At 43.1% G+C, this 16,659-nt stretch overlaps 1 protein-coding gene across 1 annotated transcript in view; it reads left to right on the top strand.

Moving 5' to 3' along the window:
• hydin (HYDIN axonemal central pair apparatus protein) overlaps positions 1–15,895 on the top strand; it is a 143,651-nt gene extending 127,756 nt beyond the window's left edge. The window contains 10 exon segments of the mRNA XM_042502646.1: positions 1,666–1,813; positions 2,052–2,269; positions 2,357–2,424; positions 4,168–4,377; positions 4,518–4,681; positions 10,224–10,374; positions 10,463–10,693; positions 10,821–11,039; positions 15,021–15,302; positions 15,619–15,895. Coding sequence (XP_042358580.1) covers positions 1,666–1,813; positions 2,052–2,269; positions 2,357–2,424; positions 4,168–4,377; positions 4,518–4,681; positions 10,224–10,374; positions 10,463–10,693; positions 10,821–11,039; positions 15,021–15,302; positions 15,619–15,828 — 1,901 coding nt within the window. The 3' untranslated portion in view covers positions 15,829–15,895.
• Positions 15,896–16,659: the final 764 nt, after the last annotated feature.

Genomic DNA, 16,659 nt, shown 5'->3' on the forward strand with positions numbered 1-16,659 from the left:
AGATCTTTGTCAAAGAGACCCTATTATGCTCATTTTCTGTATCATATTTGTATTTCAGGGTTCTACTAGAACAGGTTTACATGCTTTAATGTTCAGAAAACACATTGTCAAGTCCACCTCTTTTTCCCACCAAATTGACGCGAGGACAACTCGATTCAAGGTTCCAACTCAAACTTTTATTTTATTTTTAGTTGGTTGGTCATCTTGTTTCATAGGTTGTAAACCTTTAAAGACAGAAAACAAAATTACCATCCAGCACAGAACCAAAAAGTTGGCACATTACCCATTTTCAATTAATTAATCATTTAAGCCTTTTAAATTGAATAAAGAATAATCAAGAAAAAGAGTAGTGTTTTAACATTTAACAGAATATATATGCTATAATTTTACTCTATTTAAGCTCAAAATTAAATATCTTAATAGCTTATTGGACAGAAAATCAAATCAAATAAATGCTGCACATTTCAGACGACAAGAAGCAAATAAACATTCTACAGACCATTGGCGTCTTTGGCCTGAATCCAAAGGTGGACTTGGGTCTCCTCTCCTTTGTCTCCTCTTGCTCCTTTCTCCTCTGTGTGTGTGACTGTTGAGCTCCCCCAGTCCTTCCCAGGTGCTCTAAATCAGAGTGCAATCAAGCACCCTCTTGCCTCTCGCTGTTGCACTCTGGGAAGTGTAGTCCCATGTACTGAGACTCAACTCAACACACATCATGTGTCTCATACTGTCCTCTGCTGCAGCGCCTCTGTCTGAAACAGTCTTTTCTGAGTTTATGTCCTACCTCCTGAAATCCTAGTCTGCTCTGATAGATTACATTGAGATGTCACATTGTTATGGAAGTAAACACTGAAACTCAAACAAGCTGTTTGCAGGAGTAGTGTCCTCTGAGGGAGAGAGCTCCCTTTCGCTTGGACTTTGGGCTGTATTACTTGGAGAGCTTTTACAAGCACAAAAATTTCACACAAAACAATAAAGAAAAGGGAAAACCCCATAAAGCATGATTGGGCCCCTTTAAGATGAGGGTTAATGCAGATGTGTATGGTTGAGGTTGTGTTTCTACTTTAATGAGGTTCTTATTGTGAATGTCGTACAAACATTGGACGTCATGCAAGAAGCCATGTGTAAAAAGATCTTTTCTTATTTTGTTTGTATCCATGATCTGTTCTTATTTTATTAGTACCCATTGTTTTTTGGGATTCACCAATGTGATCTCATTTTTGCTCTTCTCTTAGGTAAGAAAGTTTTATGAGTGGTCAAGAGCACTCTGACCAAGATAAGAAAAAACATCTTGTTTTCACAGGCCCAGCGCAAGTTTAACATTTGAAGAACATTTAAAAAAAAATCGGAATATAATGTAATCAAATTTAGATAACGTTTTAGAGTACTTACGTGTAATGACTGTATCATTAATTTTCTCATCAGCTTGGTGGATCGATCCCAGTAACTCTAATTTCAGTTACAGTGGTTCAGCAGAGGTGAACAGAGCTGGAATGTAACTAAGTACATTTATTCCTTGAATATTCCCTGTGGCTATTTGCTGCACGTAATCCCCTCTCTCCCCCTTTCATACCCCGAAAAAAGAATTGGCAACTATTATTATAGTTGTGTCATTTTTTCCAGCTTCAATCTATATGTGTGTGTGTGGGGGGGGGGGGGGGTGCACAGGTCGCAGAATGAAACAGACAGTTGATGTGGTGAATGGAGAGCAGGAGCTTTTCCACTTCTCTGTGGTGCAGTCATCTCTTCTCTGTGACAAGCAGCAGTCCAAACTCATTGTGCAGCCCATGACCGGTACAGTGGCAGCTAAAGACAGGTCAGTGACACCATAACACACACTAAGTATGACTGAATGTAAAGGCTTCAGTCTTCAAAAGCAATATGTAAATTATGAGGTTTAAAAGTGTTTCAGTATTGATTTTTTTGAAAACACAATCACTGACTTCTGTATTGTGTACTGTGCATCTGGCACAAATGGCTAATCTCATAGCATAGATTGTAGAAAGTAAGAGAGAGCAGTGTATCTGTCAATGATTGGGAAGTCTTTGGTGCAGGTTGCCACTGTTGGTGTCCTTCATGCCCTGCCAGCAGGGTTATGTGAGCTTCAGATTGGTCTTGAAAGTGAAGAGGAAGTCAGAGCCACTCGCACTCACAATTAAAGCAGATTGTTTCAGCATGAGCACATCTGTTCAAGTTGAAAAGCCTGACGGAGGCCTCAGAGACATCGACCGTAATCCTCAAGATACTCTGGACTTTGGAAAGGTGCGCACACGTTCACAACACAAACACAAATAGTCACATGGCTTTATGTGTGAGGATTCAACATGACAGTCACTTCATGTATGTGTGGGGATCTTAGAGCAATTCACCTTTAATTCCTTGGTGTCCAATCTGGCAAGATTAAACCTGGAAGTGAACTTTGACCTATTTGGATAGGTCCCTGTTCAGAAACCTCTGCCCTAAGACTGAGTTTTCCTCAACAATAATTATGTGTTAGACTATTTTTTATGCATCCATGCCGTTGATAGTCGACGCTGGAGACGTTATGTTATCAGGTTATTTATCTGTCCATGCGTATGTCTGACCATCACATTCAGGTAAACGTGATATCTCAAGAACACCTTTAGAGAACTTTTTAAAAATTGGCACAAATCTACTTGGACTCAACAATGACCTGATTAGAATCATTCTGATGAGTGCAATATCTTTAAGAATGTCTCAATAGTTTTTCCTCAGATTTGGCACAAACGTCCACTTGGACTTGGCTGATTAGAATTTGGTCAAAGGTCAAGGTCTTTGTGATCTCATAAAACATGTTTTAGGCCATAACTCGAGAATTCATACACCAGTTATGACAAATTTTCACACAAATGTGTAATACAATAATATGATGAAGTGATGATATTTTATATCCAGAAGGTCAAAGATCAATTCACTGTGACATAATGTTCTGCAAAAGCACTTTTATGGTTATCACTCAGTTCACATGAGTGGTAAATGGAAACTAAGTGGTAAAAATATTTTAAATATTGTGAACATTTAAACTGATATATGGTGGGATATGAATATAGTTTTAGTTGGCTACAACGTGTTTTGTTGCTGAACCCTCCAAAGCAGCACATTACTCAGCTTCTGTGGTGGTGCCTCCAAACTCTGACGGCCATCTACCACTTGTAATACACCATAGATAAGTACCTCATATAACCCTACTTCAACAAAAATCTGAACCATCCCTTCAGTTTCCCATCTCAATGAACACATTTCTTTATTGTGTTCTGTATTTTTGCAGTAACTGTTTTCTTCCCAAGGTTTCTATTGCAGGTATGCTGCCTTTTGTGTGGACAGTCTTCATTGACCAACAGCATTAATAATCACATTTGACTGATATTACAATGTTAAGAAATTATGCTGTTGAAACAATAGCAAATTCATATTTTGGACGATGATTCTGAAGGGTTCTCCGGCAGACAAAAAGCTAAAAGCTAAGTGTTAGCAGACTTCAAGATCAATGAAAATTTGGAAAACATTCAGTTGCTTCCAATTAGCTGATATTGAAAGATATTGCAGACTGGTGTGGGGAAACAAGTTTGGGTAGGGTCTTATTGGACAGAGGGTAGATGATAGAGTTCTTATAGAGTCTGATGGGGGGAAGTTTTAAGGGGGTCCACATCACCTGTTGTGTGGCTGCTCTTTCCATAGCCTGTGATGGTCCTCATTCCTCTCCACACCTCCCTAGTGTTGTTGTGCTGAAGCTGTCTCTCCACCTTCCCTCTGTAATCCCCTTTGGCCTGCCTCAGGCTCTTCTTCAGCTCATGTTGAACATGTTGTCTCCATCCCTGAAGGCCTCCTTTTTCTGGTTGAGAAGTGCCTTGATGTCACTGGTAATCCAGGGTTTATTGTTGCTGAAGCAGCGAACAGTGTGCAGGGTTTGTAGCATAGGCAGAGGATCACCAGATTTGTGATCAGACAATAACATGCAACATGATGATGAGAACTGAGAAAAAGCTTCAGAAAATGTGTGTACACATTTTCTACTGTATTTGGGATAAGCTGATTACTACTGTAGTTCATTTATCCTGCTTTCTCATTGATAGGTATCACCTATAATATAACTGCTTTTGTAGTAGCTATTGTAGAAATTTTACCTCCTTCTCAATGCTTGTGGTGCAGGTGGTGAATTTTTTTTGCCCAGTACGTGGCTCTAACACCCAGAGCCTTCCCGTATCCAACCCCACAAACCAGCACTGCAGCATCAGACCTGTCATAGAGGGCGACCAGTGGAGTATGGAACCCTCCGTGACCCTTGGACCCCTACAAAGCAAGACTTACAATATCACCTATCAACCACTGACCATGACTGCTGAGGGAGAGAAACACCTGGTAAAGGAGCACTAACATTTCAACAATCTCTACTTTAATTGTACACTCTTTTGCATTTCATCGAACAAAACAGAGCAATGAAGTGTAACATGAACTTTATCACAGACTTTAACCTGTCATATATGTCCCTATTTCCTCAGGGATCTGTCTCTTTCACCTTCCCTAATGGAATAGGAAAGCTGTTCATTCTGCAAGGAACTGCTGAACCTCCCCAGGCAGAGGACACCATTGTGCACAAGCTGCCTGCCAAGAGTCTTCACACAGAGCTGCTCTGTGTGCACAACTGGCTCTCCAAGCAACAGCGGTAAAGCACACACACTCACACACACTCTGTCACACACACACACACACACACACACACACACACACACACACACAGCCATGTTTTCATGTTAACTTCACCAAGTGAGTGAAGTAAAATTTCAGTTCAGTCAGGATCACTTAGTCAAGGAAAACACTTCTTAGCTTCTTGCTCTTAGATTTAGCTTATTATTAGTATTTGGAAGTGTAAAACAGGAACAGCACATGTTTCTGAGGCAGGGAGACCAGAAGTGCTGCAGCAAATAAAATAAAAGAACAAAAACCCCAAAACGTCCATACCAGGCAAACCTCCCTGGCCTTCCAAGGCTTCTTGGAAGAGCCAGTAGGAGGAGCTAGATGCAATTTGGGTTTAAAGAGACTAGCATGGTAATTCAGGCCCACAACTAGTAGCATATCAAGGAAATTAGGCTGTAACTAATATTATATGCTAAACATTTAATTGAAGCTAGCAGATTAAAGAGCTTTAGCTTTTTTAAGCTGATTTCAACAGTAGCAGCGCTTGACACCATGGCCTGCCTGAACCAAAGCTATGCTCAACTTCAGACAGAACCACTTTTTCAAAAACACTTCTTAGCAGCTTTTAATTAGATTAGAATTTTAATTAATTTTATTAGAAGTAAGGACCTGTTCTGGGGTCCCCCTGCCCTTCAACATGCTTACGTGGAATGCGTTAAACCGGAACAACACCCCCTGCCCTTCCTGTGCATACAAGGAAGACTTGAGGCAGGGAGAGCAGCAGCAAAAGAAAACAAAACCCCAAAATGACCATACCAGGCAGACTGCCCTGGTCTTCCAAGGCTCCTTGGAAGAGCCGAAGGAGGAGCCAAGACGCAAATTGGGTGGAGAGGAACTAAGATGGAGAAATTGAAATTTATCAAGGTTATAATCGGGTATAATCAGGTTCACGCTTAACAGTTTAATTGAAGCCAGCAGATCAGAGAGCACTCGTAGCCTTTTGAGCATGCAGAATAATAGATGCTCTCTAGAATGGGTGAAGCGGTCCTTGCTGCTCCTGTGCACAGGGAATGGGCTGTAAAACGACCTGGAGGAAGCTTGCAGTATTGGCAGAGGAGGCGAAAGCATGAAGCAAACCAAGCTTAGGACATTGTTTTCCCCTCCTCCGTGGCAAAAAGATTCTCGTCCTGGTTGGCTTGAGGTCGGCTTTTCAAGTAATGCCTCATGGAAGACATAGGACAAAAATCAGTATTATTTTCAGATATCAGAATTTTTGTTCCATCCCTGGCTCTAGAAAAGTGGTGTGTATAAGACTTAACATCAGATATGGTGAGGTTTTGTGAGGGATCGAAAGCTTCCATGCGTGTAGTGAATTCACCACCTCTGAGAAACCCCTAAAAGGCTGTGAGAAACACTGTTTCTAATAAAAAGATCACAATAAGGACCAAAGCGCCCAGCCCTTAAGTGCGGGATATGTTTGTGCAGAAGTGGGAGAGTGAGAGAAGCCAAATATCCTTGCCTTGAGGTTTCTCTCTCTTAAGGCCATTCAGCAGGAGATGGATCAAAAACTGTCACAGAGAAGGCTGCACCAAAAGAGGTGAAGTGAGCCCATGCAGAATCGTACGTTTTTAATGTGAATTTGGCTAAGAGGGAGTGCATATCTCGAGATGAGGACAGCATGTACGATTGTAGTGGTGAACTTAGCACTGTTTGATTGAATGGAGGGCAGGTCAGGCTGGATGGCGCCACCTCTGGGCACAGATGGTGAAATGTCTGAAAGTCAATCGAGACAGGGAATCAGCAATCTTGTTATCTAAGCCAGGAATGTGAAACGCTCAAACAATAAACTTACCCAACACTGAACACTATGTGATGCGCCTCATGAATCTATTGATAAATGAGACTGAAGAATGTCCTTTGTTAATGATAACAGTTGCTTTATTGTCACAATAAAACAAAATTTGTTTCCTAGACCAGTGCTTTTCCCACAAAAGACAAGCAATGAATATTGGGTATAACTCCATGACTGCAATAGAAGACACGTTGGGTGGCAGTGATAATAGTTCTTTTGGCCATACTTCAGCGAACCCTTTATCCTTGAAAAAGAGGGGGCTGCATCCATACAGAGCTGAAGAGCAAGAGAGGATTTGAGAGCGTCAATATAAAAGAAAGAAACATCATTCCAAGCATTGCACAGGAGGGACCAGAACCGGAGCTCCTACTGGCAGCCAGCGTCCAGAGTCACCGCATCAAGGAGCCTCGCCAAGTCTGTGGCGAGGCTCCTAAACATAGGAAACAAAAGAGTGGCCATGGGGGATAACACACATGGCAAAATTTAAATGACCAAGCAGGGAAAGCAGGTCAGACACCGGTCGGGATGCTTCTTGAGAGCCCTCCCCAGCTCAGGGACATTGACTGAATTTACGCACATTTTCATTGAAATTGTAACACAATGGAGTAGACAGAGGAGTCACCTTGGTCTCCCCGGGTTGGGGACAAAGCCCGGGCGGAGGTCCAGACACCACAGTTTTGCAGCACAGAGTAGAAGAATGAGAGAAAGAGCCACAGACAGAGCAGGACAGAGTCGGATGAGCAGTTAAATTTCTACTTATGAGGGCCAAATCAACAACAGACCCGTCCCTGGTTTAACCTCTGAATGTACATGGCAGCCTTCGCAGAGAAGGACCTGTGATAGTCGTAAAAAAGCCTCCCCCCATCTCAGAAATGATTGCCAGATTATGTGTCCAGTTCAGCCCGGCGGGACGGATAGACCTTGCAGATGACAGAACACACCAGAGGCCACAGTAAATTCAGCAAAAGTCAGAGCTTTAGACAGACAGGTGTCGCTGTCCTTCAGCACAACTGACACATCCCCACAATCAACAATATGCTTGTCATTCAGATCAGAGCAGAGCAAGATCTTGACAAGATTAACGTCATTACCTGCAAGAATATGGCCCCTAGGCTGGGGGAGAGTGCAGCAGCAGGAGGGAAGAAGGGGACCCTTGTCGAGAACTTGACTGCAGTTCCCAGCGACCTCCGCGGGATAACGACGTCATCGGGGCCAGGGAGAAGGACGTCATTGGGCCCCGACGTGGACGCTGCCGTGCGGCGGAGGAGGAAGATGCAGCGGATTCAAGAGCCTGGATCATGCCGTTGAGCGATGACTGCATGCCAGCCAAGGGCAACAAGCCTGTATCCACCCCCGGATCAACGGTGCAGGACCCGGAAGGTGGAGCCTTCAAGTCCAAGCAGGCTCGTAGAATACGAGCCTGCTTGGACGGTGGAACGGCAATCGGAACAGGAGCAGCAGCAGAGGCGCGGACGCTGTGCTTCCTCTTCTCGGTGGCTTTCCCAGCAACAGAGGGAGTGCAATCAGCAACAGACAGCTCCATAGGGACATGGGCCATGAGCAATTCACAGAGATCATCACGAGAGGTGTCACAAGGAAACGGAACATCATGGTCGAACAAGGCCTCCAGCAGCCAGGGCACTGGCCAGTCATCAACACAGGGAGAAACATGACTGCTATTAGCCAAACAAGAGCTCTGGCGAACTGACGCAGTGCCCCCATCAGCAATGGCCCGACAGCATTGGAGCGATGAGGCAAAACACCAGTCTAGGACACAATCGACCAGCCACAGATCCTCATCGCAAATAGGGACCAGCGGCATGCAGAGGAAACAGGAAAGAGCAGGCAGGCTAGAGCAGCTTATATAAGGTGGCGCAAGTGAGTTAGCGAATCAGATGCTTAGAGGTGAATCGGCTGGCCATCAGCTGATGAGGCTTGCATGATATCAGCTGATATCAACAGTAGCAGCACTTGACACTGTGGCCTGCCTGAACTAACGCTATGCTCAATTTTGTTCATTTTGCTGCGTACACACCAAGCCGATGGTCGGTTTGCAGTGAGCGTGACACTAGTCGCTGCAGTGTGTTTCGCAGTGTTGGCCCTTGTAGGCCTTTCTCAGCCCTTGACAGCCCTTTTTTTCAGTCAACTCAGCATGTTGAATTGGTGTTGGAGAGCTTGTGGGTGAGAGGAATCACTCTCACTGTTTTGTCATCACTGCTTTTGGCTAAACTAAGTCGAACTCTGCTGCACCTTTCTTCATGTCCATTATCAGTTTAAATGTGCCATGCCATGCCAAACCGCACCCAGGGTGGACCCTCTCTGAAGTAGGTCCATAAACACAAATAGCCTTCCTCAAGCACAGCCCCGAAACAAGCATGTTTTTGTGAATTCACACCTCTCCTTGTCTGTCTGCGCAAAGACTCTTTCAAATGTCTGTTTGTGTTCAGCTATCAGTACTTCTGTTGTTTCTATCTAGCTGAATCTCTGTGGTCTCCCTGTTTTACTTTTGGTGTTTGCTTTATTTTACTTATTTATGTTTGATTTTAAGTTGCAGCCGAAACACAAAATGTCTTTATTTTGCTCCTTCACAATAAAAGCATTACATAACAAAATAATGGGGGCTTTTATTGTGAAGATCTTTAGGAAATTAACTATGTTTATCACTGTAATTAGCTGAATTTTGTTAACAGCTTATCTTTAATTAAAAAAAAACAAGTCTACTGAAGGAGGAGGAAAGTAAAAGCAGAAACAGCCTCAGAGTGAGATGTCAGATGAAAAGCTGCAGACAGCAGACTCTTACTGACAGCTCACCTCTATCAGGTCAACTTACTCACCACCAGTACTTCTGTAGGTGATGAAGTTTACATGTTTGAGGTGAGGTGAAAAAAAAACACACAAGGAAACCCCCACTGCTAATCAAAATTTTGGTGATTACAAAGGGCTAACATATGAAAAACAATATTTTCAGTAAAAAAAGTGTGGAATGAAACTTTAATTCTGTTGCTTTTCATCTTCTTGCCATGTAGAAATATCCTTTTTATACATTTATGCACTTACGTTTTTGGGTCTTTTCAGCTTTATTACCCTGTTTTAAACATTTGTTAGAAAAGTAATCAAACGCCAAGAAGCAGCATGACCACCACAATGGTCAAGAAGCAGCATCTGATTGGCAGTTCAGCTCAGCACATGAGAAGAGAAACAGATGTGTTTAAAGTGAATAAAGGTTTAAAGTCTAAAGGGAATTAAATCAAAACAAACATGTCAGATCTGATCTATAGCAGAGACCCTTCTGACAGTTTGTATTGTTGCTAAACACGTTTTGTTTTTTCAACATTAGAATGGGTTTTTTATGTGCTAACTGAGTCATGACAGTCCTCCAGTGTCACTTTTGAATGACAATTACAAACGGCCGCTGTCTGCTGCTTTAGAGGGTTGTTTCCTCTTACACAGGTGCAGATCAGACATGCTGGTTGGCTGTCGGTTGTGGTCTTTATGGTTTGTTCATGTATTACTTTATGGCCAAGACACAGCAACATGACGCCACAACAGGCAGCTTTTCGGAACGTTAGTTTTTTGATGTCAGTTTGGTGTGTCTGGGCCTTTAAAAGAACTTAACTGCAAAATGTGAATGTTGGATGTGTATGATAGATAATACATCATAATACAATACACCAGCCTGTTCGGATCACTGGAGTCATGAGTGTTTCTGTGCACTCAGGTTTCGTGTGCTAACAGAGATCCTGAAGCCTGACATGCCAGATGCTACAGTGTCCCTCAAGGGTCCAGAATACATTGATGTCCCTGCTTTAGCTAAGAGAGACTACAAGATGTCTTTCTTTGCTCACAAAGAAGGGCAGTACAACACCAAGGTTCGATCACACACACATTTCTGTGACCAGATCTGAATATATATTTCTGAGCCTTTTCCTTACATCACCTTTTAACTCTTCTCTTCAGGTGACATTTCACAGTGAGTTGTCCAGCGAGTACTTGTTCTACCTCATTAACTTTGAAGCCACGCCTCCAGGAGTCCTGTCTACCACAGAGCTGGTGACTTCAGTCCGGCAGACAGCCTCAGCCACGATAGAGGTGGAGAATCCCCTGAGCACAGCTGTCTGCTTCAGTACTGAGTGTAAATGCCCTGACATCAGTGCCCCGTCTCAGCACACTGTACAAGCACAGTCCAAGGTGGAAACTCATGGGATCTATTCCTGCACTACACATACAGCTGTGTGCTCACTAACAACCTTTATTGATACTCTGTGTGTGTGTGTTTTTGTGTGTGGGGGGGGGGGGGGGGGGGTCCTGTTTGTAGGGTTCTCTGAGTTTAAAGTACCAGCCGCTCTGTGTGGGTGAGACTACAGCCAGGCTGACTCTGTGCAGTAATGATCTGGGCCAGTTCCATTACAATCTGCTTCTCAGAGCTCTGCCCCCACTACCAGAGAAAACTGTCCACTTCAGCACTTCTTTGGGCAGCAGCCACTCTGTTCTTGTTAAGTTCACAAACTACTCCCGCTACAAAACTGAGTGCAAGGTAAGAAAACATTAAGCATATCCCTCCGTGTTTGAAATGTAATGCACACACCATGTTCTTGTGATACTATATGTTTTGTTGGCTCTTAAATTTTCCTTTTGTCTGCCAGTTCTGACTCCATGCCAACTATAACTCAGGGTGGAGACATTATGTTTTCATGTTGTCCATCTGTTCCATTGTTGCGAATACAATATCTCAAGAATGCCAATGTGCACTCAAGGATGAACTTATGGGACTTTGGTCAAAGGTCAAGGTCACTGTGACCTTATGTCCTTCATATTCTCATGAATGTGATATCTCAAGAACACCTTCAGGAAATATCTTCAAATTTGGCACAAACATCCAGTTGAACTTAAGAATGAACTAATCAGAATTTGGTGGTCAAATGTTAAAGGTTTTGGTAGGTCTGGGCAATATGGCCTAAAAATAAAATCTCTGATTTTTTCCACACCAAACTCGGTGGAGAAAAAGATGGCGGAGAAGAGAGCCTTGGGGGTAGCTAAATGGTCTAGACTGGAGGAGAAAGTGTGATTGTAGTAATTGATGAGATTGTGGACAGTGAAGTAGAGAATTCAGCAGGGCAGATGACTTTGATGTTTCTAAAGGTGATTGTCTGTCTGAATCTCCAAGGAGGAGGACAAAGGGTGATGTGGCAGATAACTAGGTGACAAAGTGGGAGAAGTCAGACAGAAATGAGGGGTTAGGTTTGGTGGGGGGCGGTAGATGATGGCCGTGACAAGGGGGGTTGGACCAGGGAGCTAGGTGGTCGAATGAGTGAGCAAGAGGGATGGTGATGGGGATGAAGATAAAATCCTTCTTAAAAACAGCAGCAACACCACCTCCCCGTCCCTCAGGATGTGATTGAAATACGAGTATTCCCGTGGGAATGGTTTGGTTAAGCGTTAAATAGTCCAGCGGTTTATGCCAAGTTTCAGTAAAACAGAGGAAATCCAAGTTATTGTCTGTAATGAGTTCGTTTAAAATTAGGGTTTTATTGTTGAGGGAACGGGTGTTAAGGAGGGCGAGTTTTAGGTGAGTCTGCTTGCTGATTGGTTGTGGAGGAGACAGACGGACATTGGGGCTGGGCTGTCTCGCGTGCTGTTTGTTGTGATGACGTTGTGGGAAGTTGCGGAAGCGGTAGGACCATACAGAGGGAATGGAGTTTGGGGATGAGAAATTGTAGTTAAATAAACGCCCGGAGCTTCTTTGACAACAGGAATGGAGGTCTACGTGGTTGTGGAAGTGTTGTGGATCCGTGGTGGAAGTGAAAAATGGGGCATGACAGAATACGGTGGCCGTGGAATCCGGCTGGGGAGCAGGGAGGAGGACACAAGCTTGGAGCTAGTGGCTGGATCTCCAGGCACGGAATTCAAAAGGAGGAAGGCCCAGGAGTAACAGCAGCATGCCAGTGAGCTGAAAAAGAGGGGAAAACCAGAGCCAGCAAAGCGCCAGTAGATGGTGGAAAAGCAGGGGGGCACTGAGGCCGAGGTGCGGACAGAAGAACCCAGGGAGATGACTTACACGCCCGGGCTCTAATAGGAGCCCACAGCGGTGAATGGGTAGAAGAATATTCAGCACAGGAGTCGGTAGAAACTTATCACGGAGGGATTCAGCACGGTAAGTTTAGGTCCGATTTTGTTATCTTCAGACGGAGGTGAAAGATGTCCGTGGGAGGGGCTATATATTATATGGGCTCCGTATGTTTAGCGATATGCAGCGCAGCTGCATCAGTAACAGTTCTACAGCAGAATGCTTTCCTGTCATACCTGACGAAACGGGAAAACGATTCCACCAATGTCGGCTGCTTTTTACCTGCTGTTTGTGCATCTCAGAGTGAGACACATTTCTACCACTCGGTTGCCGCAGGTCGAGATGCAGAAATAAATCGGTCGTGTTGCTGTCTTTAGTTGTAACAGCCTTTAAACTAACTTGGCAGTGGACTGTGGTTTGTTCCAGATCTGATGCCACAAAACAGAACCAGTTCCAAACGAGGCATGCACAGTCAGGAACATATAGTAGAGATTTAAGATTTACCAGTCCGACCTTCACCTATGGCCATTAGTCAAGTCAAGTCAAGTCAATTTTATTTATAAAGCCCATTTCACAAAACAGGGTTTGCCTCAGAGGGCTTTACAGTGTACGACATCCCTATGCCCTTAGACCCTCACATCACCTAAGGAAAAACTCCCAAAAAAGAACTGCAGAACTGAAGAAATAAAAGGAAGGAACCACAGGAAGAGCAGCAGAGGATGATGAGGTATCCCTCTTCCAGGACGGACAGACGTGCAATAGATGTCGTAAATAGCAGTTAAATTACAATAATGACAAAAAGGAAAATTAGCATGTCACATTAAAATATGATCTCCTGGCCTAATTTTCAAGTCAGAGTATTAAAGACTGCATCCTTGATATGCAGCAAGAGTGAATCCATAATAATCTGTATTATGACATTTATTTCCACTGTAGCAGATTTGTCAGCTGTGATTCAAGATTAGTAATACTGTTTACGCCAAATTCCTACTCTACCTTGTTATGTAACCTAAAATAGTGACATCAGACACTGTTTGCCTTTTTTTGTGTGGAAGCAGAGGACATTAGTGGTCCTCATGGTTTCAGAATGATGATGACAGTTGGAGAATAATTAGATATGAAATAGGACCTAAGCTGTATAGGATGATTTTTTGCCTTGCAAAGTATCATATTTTTCCCCAAATGATTAACAGTTTCTTAGGCATTCTGTTACCTGAAATTGCATAAAAATAGTGCATATAGGAGGTTAAAGGTAGATTTAGTATTCATTAGTTCGTTTTTTAAACCTTGTTTAAAAGACGAAATTACATTTGTCCTTGATCCTGCTACATCTTTGGAGTTGAAGAATGAGTTGATTAAAAACAGCAGCTACTTTGAAAGATTCCATCCAGTTCTTTGGGCATGTTGCAGATAATGGTATATTCAATTCCTGCAGTGCAATTTTTGAATTTGCATCAGTCTTGTGTCCTTATGGCTCCCAACAAGGTCAGCCTGCAACAGCCTGATCCGGAATGTTAGGGGTTAACCATGTCTCTGTGAAGATGTGCACAGAGCAGTCTCTGATCTCCTGTTGCTGAGTGAGCCTCAATCACATCTCATTCACTTTATTCTCCTACGACCAGACATTAATCAGAAGAAGGCTTATTTGGTCCAAGTCGGGTCAGCCTCACCCTGATGTTGGCTTTCCTCCCTCTCTTTGTCAGTTGCTCTCGGCTTCCTTTCTCCCCTCTGAGCTGGCTGGCCGCTCAGCGTATGCTATTGGTGGGGATCTTCTCGTGGTTTGCTGCAATCCAGTCCAAACCCCACACAACTTTTCCAGATGTTGATAAGTGCCTCTCTATCGTAGAAAAGTCGGGCTTCAGCAGAAGGGGTAATGGTGTCGAAAAAAATAGCAAAATATAGCAAAAAAGTAGCAAGGATTTGAGGAGCTACTGGCATCTACATGCGCTGCCATCATCGTAGCAACCAGCTTCTGTATATGGCCTGTAATTAATACAGCAACACTAGTACTTTGCATTCTTGCATAATTAAGGAGCCTCTGTTTAAATGCTATGTCTGTGATATGCTATCGACTGTTTGCTAACATCAGTTTATTCTCCATAGAAGACATGAAGGTAGGTGACTAACTCAGAAGCTGGACAACTGAAAAAATATTTAAATAATCCATTAATTTCTTAGATCTTTAGTGTATTGCCACAAGTCTCTGTCTGAACTGTCAAACTGACATTTGATTTAGTTTCTATTATACTTTCCCAGCTGAATAAATCCAATAAACTACAAAATTATTGCAGAGAATGTGCGTGCTGACAGTTGCTTTATTTAACACAGGGCCTTTACATTGGAGTGAAAGTGAAATGAAAAATTGGGCCCAACCTTAGACATCACAGCTGTCCACAATTGACTGAAATTTTCATTCTGAACAAGCTCCTCCTTGTCATCTCTCCGCTGCAGACTGATCACCCAGAATTCATCGTGGACAAAAGTGTTGGTGTTTCTCCAGGATTCCAGGTGGGATCAGAGGCCAGCGTGGAGGTTTGTTTTGAACCTTATCAGCTGGGGAAAGTGAGAAGCCAGCTCAGCCTGTCCTCAGGAGTCGGTGGTGAATACATCTTTCCCTTGCATGGGATCTGCCTCCCTCCTAAAGCCCAGGGCCCGTTTAACATCATTGACAGTAGAAGCATGACTATCCCTTTCAAGAATGTATTCCTGCAGACCACCACTTTCTCTTTCCAGGTAAAGAAGAGTGGATTGAAATTGGAAATGTGCTATTTTTGTGAAATATGAATGAAAGCGACCAATAGCATTCCAATACAGACCTTTGTATTTGCATTTGTTGAAATTCAAGGAAATAACTGCTTGGCAGCGGTGGGTGCACTGGCACCAGGCAGCCTGGAACAGCTACAGTAAAGACAGTGGTGCAGTCTGCCTATTAAAAGCACATGTTTAGACTGCAACTCCTCACATCTCCAGCTTCTACACAATGCTTCAGTTTGATCAGTGTGCTTGTCTGTAACTGATTTAACCTGAGTCTTATTCACCCTGCTCCCAGGTGGACAACCCCTGCTTTACCGTCAAAGGGGTGGATGCCATCCTCTCCAAACACTCCCAAAACATCCTGGTATCCTTCAAAGCCCCTCCAGGAGGCTCTCCAGGGCCGTGGTTTGGCAAGCTGACAATCTCCAGCCAGCACTCTGAAGGCCACGGCAGACCTTGTTCTTGGATCTATTACCTGAAAGGCCACCGCCCCGAGTCATCTTAGAGCAGCGCAAACTTTTTATTTTAAGGTGCCATTTCTGTTTACTCTTGCAGAATGTTTTATTTCTTTGTGTTCTAGCCAATGTGTTGTTTACGTGCAATGCAATAAATTGAATTTGTGGTAATTATCAAATGTGTGGACCTTGAACTAATGACCATGGAAAAATTTGGGCCTTGAGGCTGAACCAGTTAGGAACCCTTGTCTTAGAGAGACATATTTACAACAGACACAAACAGATGCCAAACTAAATGCACACAGGAAACCATTTCAGCTGTTCCTTTTGTCAGGCTTTATTTTAATAAAGCCTGACAAAAGGAACAAAATGTACAACATGAAAATACAGTTTCTATTTTCTTTGGGAAAAACTAAGTGAATGCAACAAATAACATCTAACATAAATTAAGACACAATTGCATATCAATATACTGTTGTGTTCAGGAGTTTACGTACATTTGTAAAGAACGTGCAGTTTTGAGTTTCTTATAATTTCCACAACTCTCATTTTTCTGTGATGGAATAATTAGAGCATATACTACTTTGTCTCAAGAAATGCTGATCAATTTTAGTTGTTTTATTATTTTATAGTTGGTCTTCTGAAAATGTGGCCCAATTTGCTTGGTCAAAATATAGATAAAGCAATGCTAGTATTTGGTTAAATATCCCAAGGGACATTTTGCCATAATTAGGAAATTTTGGTAGCCATCCATAAGCTTATAGCCAGCCTTTGGTAGAATCTTTGACCCCTCCTCTTGACAGAATGTGTGCAGTTTAACTACATTTGTTAGCTTTCTGGCATAGACTGTTTTCTTCAGCAAAGTCCTCAACTAAACCCCA

Source organism: Plectropomus leopardus, chromosome 15 (assembly GCF_008729295.1).
Source record: "Plectropomus leopardus isolate mb chromosome 15, YSFRI_Pleo_2.0, whole genome shotgun sequence".
NCBI classification, from domain to species: Eukaryota; Metazoa; Chordata; class Actinopteri; order Perciformes; family Serranidae; genus Plectropomus; species Plectropomus leopardus.